The 14,425-nt window shown below is 52.3% G+C and overlaps 1 protein-coding gene across 3 annotated transcripts; it reads right to left on the reverse strand.

The window, feature by feature from the left end:
• Positions 1-1,042: 1,042 nt before the first annotated feature.
• NR2E3 (nuclear receptor subfamily 2 group E member 3) lies at positions 1,043-7,478 on the reverse strand. Of its 3 annotated transcripts, none has more exons than XM_058737195.1 (8): positions 7,132-7,478; positions 6,462-6,588; positions 6,184-6,287; positions 5,844-6,092; positions 5,549-5,724; positions 4,468-4,714; positions 4,100-4,205; positions 1,043-1,767 (listed from the first exon to the last, which is right to left on the reverse strand). In XM_058737195.1, exons 1-8 carry the CDS (start codon positions 7,223-7,225, stop codon positions 1,635-1,637), a joined length of 1,236 nt encoding a protein of 411 aa, XP_058593178.1. In that variant the 5' UTR covers positions 7,226-7,478; the 3' UTR covers positions 1,043-1,634. The 3 variants fall into 3 exon arrangements, with proteins under 3 accessions (XP_058593178.1, XP_058593176.1, XP_058593175.1); XM_058737193.1 differs by having other exon boundaries at positions 5,549-5,745; positions 7,132-7,339; XM_058737192.1 differs by having other exon boundaries at positions 5,549-5,766; positions 7,132-7,339.
• Positions 7,479-14,425: the final 6,947 nt, after the last annotated feature.

A 14,425-nucleotide genomic window follows, 5' to 3' on the forward strand; every position in this document is an offset into this window, starting at 1 on the left:
CCGGGGCGTATCTGGTCCTATTTCACCCTTGTGTCTTGTTACAGTGCCTTTGCTCGGACTTTCTGTTTGCAGGCCTTTTAAACCCTATGGTTAAAACTTTTGATAAGCAATTAGATAGTAAAATGACACTGTAGACATTAAATGGCCTGCATAACTGAGGCATATCTGATGCTTTTAGAAGACCCAGAGTAGTTTGAGTGCTCAAGTGGGAAGGGCTTAAGCTGGGCAATATTTGCCATACTCTTTCCTCTCTGGGCACTGGCCTAGCTATTGTCATTTCCAGAGCAGAGTGTCCTGAACCACCTCCTTCCATCAAGGCAGGATATCTCTGCGAGCTAGAATTCATAACACAGGCCAAAGGGCAGGGAACCCCTAGGATTTCACATATTTCTCACATGACCTTTTCCTTCTTGACTCCAAGCATTTCTTCTGTGGGGACAGGAAATGCAACAGCGTTGTTCAGCGATTCCAGGAGTGGAGGGGTGTGGTGGGGTGGCAGTGCCAGAGTTCAGAGGAGTTGAGTCCCACTAAGGTTTGTGTTCCCTCCAAGCCTCAGGGTTTTCATTTATCAATGGGGATGATAGGTCCCTGTCCCGGAGCTAATGTGAGGATTAAATAACATGGGCATTCAGCATTTGGTTCACTGCCTGGTGTAAAGCAAACTTTACTACCATTTTGTAGGTCTTTTGCGTCTGCCTTTGAAAAGGATGAGGCTTGGCTCAGCATTTCTCCCTAAGGAATTAAGAAGTGTTAGAGATTCCCCTTCCCAATAAGTGCCTGTAGCTGCCTGGTTGTGAGTCAGATGGGCTCACCTTTGTTTCTAGAAGGGTGAGGAAGAACAGGAAGAGAAAGGCTGAGAGAGCCTGTGGGCTGGCGGGCCCCCATCTGGAGAGAGGCTGGCCTTTTTACTCCTGTGGGAGTTTCTGAAGCTAGGCTTGAATTTGTTGCACCTGGACTCTGACTTGGCATGGAAACCAGATGGAACACGAGTCTGTGCTCATTCCTTCCATGTCCTCAAAGGGAGAGCCTTTTCCACATGTGTTTTCTTTTTTTTGTTCACTTTTTTACTGAGATTTAACATAATACAGTAAAGTACACAAATCTTAAGTGCATGGCTCAATTAATTTTTATGAATTAGTAGATTTGTGAAACCACCACCTGGGTCAAAATAAAAACCATTTCTAGCATGCCAAAAGGCTCCCCTGGGTCCTTTCCCAGCCACCCACCTCCCTCCCCCTGAGGTAAGTACTATTCCAGCTTCTGTCACCATCCGTTAGTCTTGCCCATTCTTGAACTTTGTATAAGCAGAACCTGTGCCTGGAAGGATTCTTCGGTTCCACTTTTATGTCTGTGAAATTCATCCATGTTGTCACATGTGTTGGTAGTTCACTCTTCTTTATTGCTGTTTTCCATTAAATGAATAGATCACGATTTATTAATCCATCCTATTGCCAAAATACAGTTTGGGGCTATTAGGAATAAAGCTGCTATGAATATTCTTATAATCTCTTTTAGTGGACATTTCTGCCTGGTACGTGTGTATCTACAGGTGGAATTGCCGAGTCACAGGGCAAATGTTTGGCTTTGGTAGATTGTTTTCCAAAGTAGCAGTGCCCATGGTAGTTCCATGTCTCTCAGTTTTTGAACATATCACAGAGGAGCTTCTCCATTGGAGTATTCCCTATGGTCTTGCGGAAAAAGAGGAGCTCAACCCGTTCAGAAGTGATAAACCTCAAGGATGGGAGGAGCAGGAGCAATTTCCCAAACCTGAACAGGAGAGAGAACAACATCAGTTTTATTGGCAGCTTCTGAGCATGAGTCATGGGGGCGGTGGCATAAGAAAGGGTGCGTGAATATTGTTTATTGTGTGTAAAGATTGGAAAGTGAGGAGTTATTTACATTAATACTTTTACATTAATATTTACATTAATCACATATATGATTATTATGATAGCTGTGGTCAATACTATAGATATTTGAGAAAGAATATAAATTCCCCTGTGTAAGCCCATTAGGACGATAGAGTAGCCATTAGTGAAAGTGTTCTGAAGTTGAAGCATCATTTTTGTGGTGAGATACTCCTCCAGAAGCAAAACAACTGCAGTTTTCAGTAAGAACCATTTGCCAGGGCGAGGGTCCCCAGTGCAAAGAAGGAAGGTGGATGGCGAAGCTCCACAAGACAGACGGGAGGGATCAGCAGGGTTCAGTGCCCAACATCAAGGAGGCCGCTCCAAAGTGGGGCAGCTCCACCCTCAACTCCCACCATGGAGGTCTGTGGGAGGCCTTCCCTCATGGGCCAGGTATCCGTGGGACTTGTTCTGCCCACCCAACCCGAGGGCTTCCTTTTTCTTGCGGGTGCCAAGTGGGTGGCACCCCGCAGTCCTGCCCCTCTCCCTTGCTCCTTCCCTTCTTGTCCATCTGAGTTGGGGAGTTTCAGGAAGAAGTAACTAGAAAGTCAAGTCAAGAAACTGTTTTTCAAACTGCAGGAATTCATCCCCTAGTGGATCTGAAATTAAATTCAGTGGGTCACCACAAGCCTTAAAAAAAAAAAAAGAGAGAGAAACGGAAGAGAAACGGAGTAAATTACTGTCTGCAAAGTAAGTGCAGGTACTTTTCGGTGGGACTTTGTTTCAGTGTTTGTGTGTGGACTGGGTTGTGATGGGAACTGTATTTCTTCCTGCCTATTGCAGTTTCTAAAAACTGAAATACACGGACTTAGAGAACCGGAAACCTCTCTTTCACTTCTGTCTGTAGTTGATATTGAACTGCTAAGAGGTGACGTAGGAAATCTTAATCAGAATTGGAAATCTGACACCAACCCAATATGCCCAGACATCTCTGGGAGCTGATCCCAGTAGAAAGTCTGGGAGGGCTACTGGATGTGTTGAATGGGATGACTGTGCTTAGGACACTCTGTCGCACCTTAGGAACAGCTGTTTCTCCCCATGCTCACAGGCAGCAGAAATCTTTCTGGACAACACCATATATATTCCTTGTATACTTTGACTCCTTTAAAGGGAAATTACCTCCTGACATCATTTCTCAGATCAGAGGTGATTTGAAGATGTTCATGTTCACCTAACTTCTTCAGAGACAGCTGCTGGGCACCCCAAAAGAATGCAGATAATAAGGTCTAAAATAGCCAGTAGATGCCTGGAGGTCAAGTGGCCCAATCTATGCCGAGGCTCCACTGCATCTACTGGTGTTGGATGAACCTGGCCCCTGCCCCCACGTTCCCCCAGCCACGCTCTCAGCCTGGAGCTCCTGCCCCCAAACCCAGCCAGGGCCGGGCCATCATCTGTGCACGTGGCTCAGCCCAGTGCATCCTGACAAGATGTTACCCTGCAGCTCCAACAGACCTGGTCATGTTCCCTAAAAACTATCTCTGCCCGACTTCCCCTTTTATTTCTTGACTCCCTCTTCTGCCCGATAGCACCTCTTCTCTGGCTTCAAGTCCGACCCATTCTGACTCCTAGAGGCTCCTGCCACTGTCCTCTCCCTTCCACTCCCTATGGCCACTTCTGGAGAGCAGGACCCCAGGGACTCCCCTGGATGAGGTCAGCGTGCACCGCCCTCCCCGATCATATTCTCTGTACTCACTCCGGCTCTGTGCACAACACCCTTCTGCTCAAACACATACGGTGGCTCCGTCTGCCCGCCAAATCACATATGGCCTTTGGCTGGCATTCAAGTCCTGCACAGGCTGGCCCCAGAGCACTGTTCTGGCCTAATCTCCCACCTCCTCACTTGGCAGCAACCTGGTACACCTTCCGAACTGGTCTCCTGTCCTAGATACCTACATAGATACATACATAGAGATACAGGTATCTGAACTTCAGTATCTGACTAGGGTGCTTCTCGTCTTCAGTGTACTCACTGGGCGGGGGGGTGGGCATCCTTGGAAGGCAGCAACTTTGTCTTATGCTCATTTTGGTCCCTACTCCTGGGGCCTGGCACACAGTGGATGTTGGATTCGGGCCGGATGAACTCAGACCTTTGGGCCATCTGATCAGTGCAGCCCAGAGATGATGTCAAAGCGGTGGGGGGAGGGTGAAGAGGAGAAGGGACAGGTGGGCAGGGAGGCACGCGCTCAGGTCACCTCACAGGCTGGCTGGGGTGGTGCGCCTTGCTGTGCTGGCTCAACATCACCTGGGACTGGTCCTGCAAGGCCTCCACGTGCTCAGGATCTTTCAGGCCTCGAGTTTCTGGAGAGAAACAAGCATCGGCAGTGAGCTCCTCTCCCAGCCTGCCCTCCGGTCCCTCCGCCCCCACAGTCAACCAGGGCCCTTAGGAGGGATGAGCCGGGCCCCGTGCCTCTCTCCTCCTGCCCCCCAGGGAAGAAGCCTCCGCCCACCTGGGGCTATGTGGGGCCGTGGAAGCAGAGCGAGAGGCAGAAGGAAATCACTGGCATTGTCGTTCTTTGACCCCAACCGCCTTTCTTTAAGGCCTGGGCAAAGACTGGGCTACCTGGTTTGAAGAGGACCAGGGCCTTCATGCAGGCGAACTCCGTGGGGTCCACCGCCAGCGCTCGGAAGCGCGAGATGGTTTCTTGCAGCACGCGGCTCTCCGCGCTGGCCAGTGCCAAGCGGCCCTGGGAGCTGCCGGCAGCGGAGGCCTCAGGTGCGGCCAGCAGCGGGCAGCTGTCCAGAGGCAGGGACCACTGTATGGCTCCGAGGAGGAAGAGTTCACTCCATGCCTCTTCCAGCAGGATCACCTGTGCTCAAGAAGGAGCGAGTGTGATGACTGAGAAACGACCTGTCCGGCTCAGACTGCAACCTCCGCCACCTTCTCTGGGGCCCTAGGAAAGGAAGGGCTGGTCCCGGATGCCCAGACCTTCTCCTGACCTCTGCCCGACACTGGCCAGGGGCTCAGAGTTCTAGGATTTGGTATGATCTGGCCCTGCTGCGTAGGCTCCAAGACACTATAGCCTCCACCCAGAGGCTCAGCTGGAACATTTGGGAAGTTCCGAGAGCCGAGGGAAGTTGGGCCGCCTCGGGGGCACACCCCACGAGCATCCCAAGTTGAGTGCGTTCAGCAGGCTCTGCCTGACTTCTGAGCCGCTCCTTGCAAACCGCTGGCCAAGGACTCAGACCCTCAGAGTGTCTCTTTTCCTGGGTTTATCGTGACGCCTCCGCTTGCCCTTGAGACGCTCAGAGGGAAGTCCTACAGGTGAAGAGGTTAGGCGGAAACTGGAGCTCTGAGGTCAGAGGCACTCGTGCTCCCGGGGAGCCCAGAGTCACCCGCTCGCGCCGCTGATGGGAGGGCAGACTGCCCTGTCACACAGAGGGACTGTAGGACCTGAGGGTGTGTCTAGGGGGAGAGAGGACCCAGGGGGCCATAGGCATTGCCTTCAAATCCCTGGTCTCTGCGTCACCTCTTAGTTGCACGTCCCACCACCATCTCTGCCCAGAGATGTGAGCGCCCCATGTGCCCCCACACCGTCACCACCATCCCCAGGTTTCAGGCCCCCCGCCCCCAACCATCGCCTGCACGATGGTGTATGTGCCCCCAACCCGGCTGACCCAAGTGCATCCCCTGACACGTGTACCTGATCCCGGAAGGGCAGGTTGGAGAACACGGGCAGGTTCTTGGCCCACTTGACAGCCATAAAGAGAAGGCGAGCCGATGTCTCATGGATGCTGTCCAGGCCACACGGGGATGAGGAGGAGTATGGGGATGAGGGAAACTCGGGATCATTGCTGGTGACATCAATATTCTCATCGGCTGTTGGAGGAGGAGGCTGCTCTGTGGCAGGGGCAGGGGGCGCTCAGGGCCACAGGGGTGAGGCTAAAGCCTGCTGCGGCAGCACCCAGCAGCCAGCACCCAGCCGTCCCCCCACTTACCGTCCTCTGGCTCCAGCTTAGCACACGTTTCGGCCGTTATAAGGCTGGCCATGAAGTGGTGGTGACCTGGAGGTGTGAGGGCCCTGGGCCCCAGGGCTCTGGCTGCAGAAACAGGCGTGGGGCCCCGTGGACTGGGCCCTGCCGGGGCCAGGGGGGCCCCCAGGGGCTCCAGCCGGCGCTCCGGATCTAACTCCATGCTGGCCAGCCGGACCTGGGCTGTGCTTCGCGGCTGGCGTTCATTCTGCACAGCTGGGGAAGCAGGAAGGGTCAGGACCCCCCATCAGTCCTGTGCCCCCGTCTCTGCTGTCATATAGCTCTCCGGGCCGGCTCCCTGACTCACCATCCTGGTTCATGCCCTCCTGCAAGCACTTCTTCAGCCGGCAGGCCTGGCACTGGTTCCGGTGGGCCTTGTCCACCGGGCACGTCCCTGCCCCCACCTGGCACCTGCAGGAGGAGGCGAGCCCCAGGGTGTCAGTGCCCCACCCAGGCCCTGGACTGTGGCTTTGGGACACGTTTGCCCCAGTCCCTTCTTCCTTGGACGTCCTCCACCCTTCCCCGGGGTCCCCCCTCCCAGGGCTTACCCCGGTGAGGGTCCTGCCCCGCCCCCCTCACCCTCACCGGTAGATGAGCCTCCGCCTCACGCTCCTCTTGAAGAAGCCACTGCAGCCGTTGCAGGCATAGATGCCATAGTGCTTCCCGCTGCTGCTGTCACCACACACGCGACACTGGAGCGAGGGGCCCACACCTGAGGGGCAGGGGCAGGGCTGGGTCACACTCCTCCGTCCCACCTTCTCTGGGAGCCCTCCCCGCCTCCTTCCCGTTCCGGTCCCCACCCACATTTAAACACACTGGCACTCTCTCCTCCTTTACCTACACCCCCCCCACCCCCCCAGCCAGCTTCTGCCCTCCCACCGCCTCCTCCGGGGGTCAGTTGGCTCCAAGAGCACGCTCTCTGCCTCCACTGCCCCGGCTCCCATCCCTTCTCTGCAGGTGACTTCAGGCTCTGGCATCCCACAGAAACGTTCCTGACCACATCCCTGGGAGCTCGGCTGCCACACCCCAAGGCTGCTTCTCTCTCTTTTCCCATCAGTTCAGCTGTCCCATCCTGACTCTGCTGACCGCCCCCCACCCCCCACCCCACCCCCGTTTCTAAGATTCTGGGTTTGCTGGCCTGTCCCCTCACTCTTGCCCATGGACCTTGGGCTCTTTTTCGTGGTCTCTGCAAATCTCAGGTCCTCAACACTCCACTCCCCCAAAGGCCCAGATGCTGCCTCCAGGAAAGCCATACCTGCTGGCTCCTCTCCCAGGCCCCATGTGCCTGGAGACTCCTTCCGGGAAGCAGCTGCAGTGGCTGGCACAGCTGCAGCCATGTTGGCGCTCATCCGCAGGCAGTGGGCCTAGTGCTAGCGGGTCCCCCGCTTCCTGCCTGAGGGAGGCCTCCTGAGGGGGCGCAGCCGTGCTCCCCCTCTTTCCACCTCTGTCCCTCTCTTGGTGCCCCCGTCCCTCTTCTATTTCGACTTCTCTGTCTCCCTGGCCCTGGTGGTCTCCCTCTGTCTTTGTCTCCCTCCTGAGTCTTTCCTCTCTGTTCTGTCTGTTGGTCTGAACTCAGGAGCTGCCCCAACTTCCCCTCACAGCAGCGGCTCTGGATCTAGGAGATTTCTCCCAGGGCAGCACTGGACGTAGCTTATGATCCTCTTAATCTTTACTGTCTCCACAGGGGATCAACCAGCCACACCTGCAGCGTCACCAAGGTGCCCGCTGAGCCGGTCGATCTTGCTGCCCCCACACCAGCCCCCAGGCTGCCCAGGGTCCCCTGGTCCCTTCCCCTCTGTGCCCTCAACCTGCTCACCGTTCAATGCCAAATCTTGAAGGGAGGTGTGGACTCCAGGTCCCCTAGGACTTTAAACCTTTTGGAGCTGCTTGGCATGTGTCTGGGAGCAAGTGTGTGTCTGGGAGGTGTGTGTGCGTCTGTGTGTCTGTGTGCCTCCATGTGTGTGGTGCTCACTGTGGCTCCAGCTTTCCACCCTCATGGTTCCCACCCAAGCCCTCAATAAGGGACTGCTTACGGCCCAGAATTTGAGTGTCTCGGGTCCCCTAGAAGGGGGCTCTCCACACGTCCAGCACAGAGGTGGCTCCCGTCACGCATGGGAATGGCTCTAATGTAGGGTCTGAGGCTGGCCTAGAGGCAGGGAGGCCTGAGGCCCAAGGTGGAGAGTCTCCTTCAGGTCTGTGAGGAGCAGAAGAGGAGCCGTAAACATTTTCCTCACCCTCCCGGGGAGCAGGGCCTGCAGGATGGGAGGTGTGAGGACACAGCTCCTGAGCCTGGCAATGGCGTCTCGGGTGGCCTCTCCTCCTTTCCGACTTGGCCTCACGGTCCTAGGCAGGCTGGCCTCCCTGCTGTCCCCAGATCCAGGCTTCCCAGCTCGAGCCCAGTGTGGTTCTGAGTTGAGGAGATGGAAGGAGGGGTCTGCGCCTCTGTGAACCAAGCCTGGGGTTCAGAAGGAGCGTGGAGAGAGCACAAACAGAGTCATATGTAACCCCTGCTCCTGCACAGGCCAGCCATACGTCCCTGAGCGAGTGATCTAGGCTTTCTGAGCTTCAGATTCCTCGTCTGTGAAAACAGGTGACAAAACTACCTGTCTTGCAGTGTAGTGGGGAAACCAAGAGAATTCCCAATGTGTTTCAGTGCCTGGTACTCAATAAGAGCATAATAAATGATGGGGGCTGTTATTATGATGATTTCTCTGAGGAGATCACAGAGCAATCCCCAGGAAATAGCCTTTCCTGTCCCCTGTCCCCACGTCCATTCTTGCCTCCTTCCTGGGATAGAGCAGAGAGCCCTGCATTGGTCCGGAGGGGACCACCCATCCTCAGCAGACCTGCTCACCTCTGGGGCTTAGAGCCCAAGGGGAAGGGGGACAGTGAGAAGTTTCTGGAAGGATCATGGAGTGAAGGGGATGGGGGCGGGGGGGGGCGGGGCCCTTATGTATGTGGGGTTAACCCTCACTGTGACAGAGAAGCACTACTGGGGATTTGGGAAGTCAGCTCGAGGGGCTTTGCAGGGTAATCCGCTTTCCCAGGCCTCAGAAGATCGAGGCCACCAGGCTGAGGCCCCACACCTGACCTCCTCTGCCTCTGTGCTCACCTGCACCCCTTCCTGGCAGGCAGCCCTCAGGGCCCTCTACTGCACAGTCCGCAGCTCCACCTAACCTCCAAAGCCACGGGCATCTCCCTTGAACTTGATTGACCGGTCTCTCCTTTGGAAAGCTTGTCTCTCCCACTCTGGAGCATGTCTTTACCATCGCCCTCCGCACCCTGAATGGTCATCACTCAGGGCGCCCCAAAGCACGCCCCAGCCAACCTTTTCACCCTGTCCTTGGGTGATGATCTCACATGCCTGTGCAGCTTCCACGACCCCGTCACACCTGCCTGGATCTGGGCCAGAGCTTCCACCCACAGACCCACTCAGAGTTCAGGTGTGGAGACCGACTCCACACGCCCCAACGGGCTCATACCCGGCTCGTCCACAGAGACGGTCACTGAAGGCCCTGGATTGAGGGCCTGCCCTGATCAGGCATGCTCAGGGAGGAAAGCACCCTAGGCTGAGTTGAGGACCTTTGACCCTGGAGGTCGGGGCCAAGGAAGAGCCCCTGGGAAAATCAGGACAGCGTGGGGCGTGGGGGCCAGGGAAGGGGAGGATTCGAGGGTGGAGCCATCCATCCACCAGGCCAAGTGTCCTGTGATGTTTTTGCACCGTTGCTAGTGAGAAGGAGACAGCGAGCAAGACGAGTGCTTGCACAAATGCTTGCAATATCCTATCCAACACTCACAGCAACCTTCAACCCAGAGGTGAGGAAACTGAGTCTCAGAGAGGTTAAGCAAACTGCTTCAGGCCACACAGCTGCAGAATGGTAGAGGAGCCTGGGGAAAGAGACAGGGCTCTCAAAAAACCGATGTCAGGTCCCCACCATGCTTTCCACCATGGTGCTCTCCAAGGAGACCGGGCGTCTCTTTGGCTTTAGCTGGCGCTCACGACGAGCGCTCTTCCCAGGAGAGGGAGAGTGGACCACCCTGGGCGGGAGAGAGAAACTCCAGGGCCGGATCTTGCCCTCACCAACACTGATGAGCAATAATGACCAACCGCAGGTCATCTTTCTCTCCTCCGTCGGTCGATGGAAGATTCCAGGGACGGGGTTTGGAGCCTCAGGTCAGCCGGGCATGTGAATGACAAGGTGCTTAAAGGACACTGGCTCATTTTTAACTTGTCTTTGCTTTCCTCGTATTCCGTAGCGGGTATGTATTACTTAGAATGGAAAAAATAAATCCATCAGAATAAAAGATACTAGCAATGTTTGACGTGCCTGTTCTTAACACTGTGTTGACACCTCACGTTATTTTGGTTTCGGGCTGGCTCCTCCGTCACCCTGGCCCTCCGTTCTTCAGGTTCTTTGGCGGGTCGGCCCCAGCCGGAGCCAGGACTGTGCTGGGGGAAGGGTGGGGGGAGGCTGACAGCCCAGCGGGGCTGGGGGCAGGGGCTCTCTCCCGATTTGTGACCACCAGCTGCTGGGGCAGACGCCAAAGGATTACCCGGCCCAAAGCTTTGAATCTGCTGACGAAGCTGCCAGAGGCCACCTTATCACTAATACAATTATTCCCCCAGGGAACAGGTCAGCAACTTCCTTCTGACTCCCTGGAGGTCTGGGGCAGGTGGAGAGGGGGTGAATGGTAAAGGCTGCGGAACTGACTTTTTCCAGGTAAAACCCCCTGCCCCAGCCTGTCTAGGGCCTGCCATACCCTGTGTCACTGAGAGATGACCCAGATGTAGTCAGGAGGACGAGTGGCTTCTGGGATGAGGTCTGGTTGGCTGGGCTGAACACCACGGTTCCAGGAGCCACGGGCTTCTGGTTTGGGGCAAGCTGCGCTCATGGCATTTGGTCCTGGGACCATGTTTCCCGGGAGTTTTCAAAAATTCTCTTTATTCCCCCACCCATGCGTCTTCATGACCTCAGAGAAGGGATAGCTAGTGATGTGTTCACAGGCTCAGGAACTCAGGACGCCAGTTCCACTTCCAGGAAACTATCCCTTGGAAAATTTCACAAAGATTTAATTGTGGGGCTGTTCCCTGCAGCAACTGTCGTAAAACACCCCCCTGGAGACAACTGGCCGAATACAGTCTGCTCCATCCCGACAGCGGAATGCTGAGCAGCCTTTGCAGATGGTCACGTTTCTGTATTCATTTACACGGAAATATGCCCAGTGTTTCAACTTGAAAGCCAGCTACAAAACAGCATGCACAGTTTGATTTCATGTGTTTCGGGGGAATTTCTGGCCAAAGATCATGAGACTCCTTTCTCGTTGTTAGGACCTAAATTCGTCAATAGTTTCTTTTTCTAGAGCAGTGAGCGGAAGATTCAGGACTTGGGAGAGGCAGACACCAGCAGGAACGTTTCTCAACAAAGCCTCTTTCTTTTCTTTTCAAGATAACATTTAGAAATGATCAGATAGTTCTCCCAGCCTTTGGCTTGTGAAGTGCTTCTCCCAGAATCATTTTAGAGGTCCGAGCAGAAGTGGAGAGGCTCCCTCTTCCGTCCCAGGGGAGCAGACAAAAGGCTGTCTGTCCAGGACGCGTCTGATCTGTACCTCCAGCTAAGGGTGACCCCTTCCTCTGTCCCTGATGACCGGTAGTGAAGGACGCCTGTTTAACTTCTCCCCCCGGCTGCTGTGAGAGAACTTCTCGCCACAAAACAGAAGTCTGGCTGTTTTGTTTGAATGTTTAATAATGAACATGTATTACAATTATAAGCAAGATAAAGCTCTTTTCATTAAAAAAAAAAAAAGGAATGGCTAATTTGAAATAAATACTAATACTACCACTAACAATAATTAATAATAGGAAGTACTTACGAAGAAATTGTTCAGCATTTCTGTGTGTAAGAATGAAATGCTTCTCAGGCCCTCGATTTCGCTCCCTCATTACTGGAGGGGAAGGTTAAAATCTTGAACAGCCGGTTGGGCCTGAGCCCTGCCTCATCAGACAGCTACAGGTGGGTGCAGCCTGGTCCTGGAGGCGCCCTTTCTCTGTCTACCCCTGCTTTAGCCCCATCCATGCTGTGCTGGGGAGGCACTGGAGGCTCCCTGCCCGGGCAGGGGCAACTGGGCTGGGGAGAGCTCTTGGAAAACCAGTACAAAAGTATTTTAAAAGTTTAGCAAGAGGTAAAACTATACCAGTGTATTCTAGCTGACTGACTCCTGGTTCTCATATTTATCATCTCCGAGAAATGAAACAACCTAACACAGGGGTTTTCAACTTGGGCCCTATTGACATTTGAGCCAGAAAATTCTGTGTCGTGGGGGCTGTTCTGTGCGTTGTAGGGCATTTAGCAGCACCCCTGGCCTCTCCCCACTAGATGCCAGTGGCGTCCCCTTCTCCCCAGTTGAGACAATCAAAAATGTCTCCAGACATTGCCAAAAATGTCCCCCGAGGGGCAAACTTGTTCTTGGTTGAGAATCACTGGGTCTAAGCCATGTTATTTCCTGCTTTCCTGGAGACAGTTCGCCAAGTCTGTTTTTACAGATGCAGGAAGCACAGCCCAAGACAAATGTCCACGAGGAGCCCCAGGCCATCGGGCATGTAACATTATCTTCAGTATGCAGACTCAAGAACTATCTGGAAGGACGCTCAAAATGTTGACAGAGGTTTCTCTGGAGGAGAATTTTACTATGTTATTTTCTTCTTTATATTTGTCTGTGTTGTTTGAATGCTTAATAATGAACATGTATTGTAACTGTAATCAAGATAAGGCTTTTCGTGTTTTTAAAAGAGACCAGCTAATTTGAAATAAATATGACCTGTAATAATAACAAAAATGGGAACTCTTTATTAAGAAACTGTTGTGTAGCAGCCAGAGTTCTAAGTGTTTTTATGTGTGAACTTTTTAAATCCTCCCAATAGCACTATCAGACCGATGTTATTGCTCTTGTCCTCTCGTTACAAAACAAGAATGACAGAGAGGTTTAGCAACTCATCTAATGTCATACAGCTAGTAGGTGATAGAGCTGGGATTCAAACCCAGGCAGATAAAGTGGTTATTTTAGGAGAATGTGTCTGCCCAAGGGTAAGGGGGAAAAAAACGGGAATATCGTATTTCTGAAAAAATAAAAACAAAAAAAACAAACAAACCCCAAAACAAAAACCATCCTCATACATTTAATAAAGAAAATCTCCTCCAAGACACATTCTGTCTCCAGGTAAGTTGAAAGAATAAAGTAGATATGCTGGGCTATGGAAAGTCACTTTGAATTGGCACTTCTGTTCCCAGCTTTTCTATGGGATGCAGAGTCTTAGATTCAAACTACAATACAAATCAAAGAGGAAAGTGAAAGAATTATTCTACAGGGAATGTCTTTTTTTTCTATGTTTGCTTTTAATGCGATGGCTGGGGGGGGCGGGGGGGGGGCTTCACCAGGTATGACGACATGACTAGTAGTGCACATGCGTGAAGGTGTGTGTGTGTGTGTGTGTGTGTGTATAGAATCCGGCCCTTCTGTGACAAAGGCAGGCTGAGATTTGTTATATGGACGCAAAGATGCTGTCTCTCCCCGTGTCTGTTGTGGTTTATTCTTGAGGTCCCAGACAACGTCATGACAGCCGCACAAGCTTCTAGAAATTTCCCCCAAAACAACTCTTCAGACGAGCAGCTGTTCAAATGTAAACTTGGCACATTTTCCTTCTTGACTTTTGATATGGACGGAAGCTGTATTTTCTGACCTTAGCTATATTTACTAATTGGTGAAAATGCTAAATTGAGGTAATAAATATCCAGTGTCTCTCCACAGAGATGAAGGAGGTATTCTTTAGAATGGCCTCATAGAAAATGCATCCGCTCCACGCAATTCTCCCTACGATGTCATGGTACAGGAGGGGTCCCGGAGTAACTGGCCACTGCCCAACTTGTCAGCTGGGCCGCGAAGGTCTCCTGGGTCCCTGAACACAGCACATTCCCTCACAGCCCGTGGTCTTTGCATATGCTGTTCTGGCTCCCCAGTTATCTCCGAAGGGGTTTGAAAGACCTGCCCTTTAGCAGAATTTCTTACACAGACACTACAACGTGATATGTCAAGATGTTGCTTTCAGTCATCATGCATTGGAAATAGCTCAATATATATATTTTAATGTAACAAATTATGGCACTTTTCCAAAATGGCTCTTTGCCACTGGAAGGGGTTATATGGAAAAATGTTATGATGAAATAGCAAGCGACAAAATGCCACAAACACTAAGGCATTTGTGAACAAAACTAAGCTAGTTCTGCTAAGTCAGAGGCATTCTGGTTATTAAATTTAATATATTTAAAATTTTAATATAACATAGCATTTAATAGAAATTAGCATTATTTTACTGAGATTTTATGTTGTCATACTGTTTCTTCAGCATGCTTATCTATTTATTTGATTGTCTATTTCCAAAGGTAATTTCTTTAAAAACATTTTTTTAATGTTTATTTATTTATTTATTTTTAACGTTTTTTTAAATTTATTTTTGAGACAGAGAGAGACAGAGCATGAACGGGGGTGGGTCACAG

The sequence above is a fragment of the Neofelis nebulosa genome, chromosome 7 (genome assembly GCF_028018385.1).
Source record: "Neofelis nebulosa isolate mNeoNeb1 chromosome 7, mNeoNeb1.pri, whole genome shotgun sequence".
Classification (NCBI taxonomy): Eukaryota; Metazoa; Chordata; class Mammalia; order Carnivora; family Felidae; genus Neofelis; species Neofelis nebulosa.

What these genes read in the sequence shown, in the direction of transcription:
- NR2E3 (XM_058737192.1), bottom strand. Translation starts at nt 7,225, where the DNA reads ATGAGCGCCAACATGGCTGCAGCTGTGCCAGCCACTGCAGCTGCTTCC. An exon ending in CCTGGTCCTCTTCAAACCAG is followed by an intron (nt 4,206 to 4,467) that starts GTAGCCCAGTCT and finishes GTTTCTCTCCAG; the next exon opens with AAACTCGAGGCCTGAAAGAT. An exon ending in CACCCCAGCCAGCCTGTGAG is followed by an intron (nt 1,768 to 4,099) that starts GTGACCTGAGCG and finishes TCTCCTGTTCAG; the next exon opens with GTTTGGGAAATTGCTCCTGC.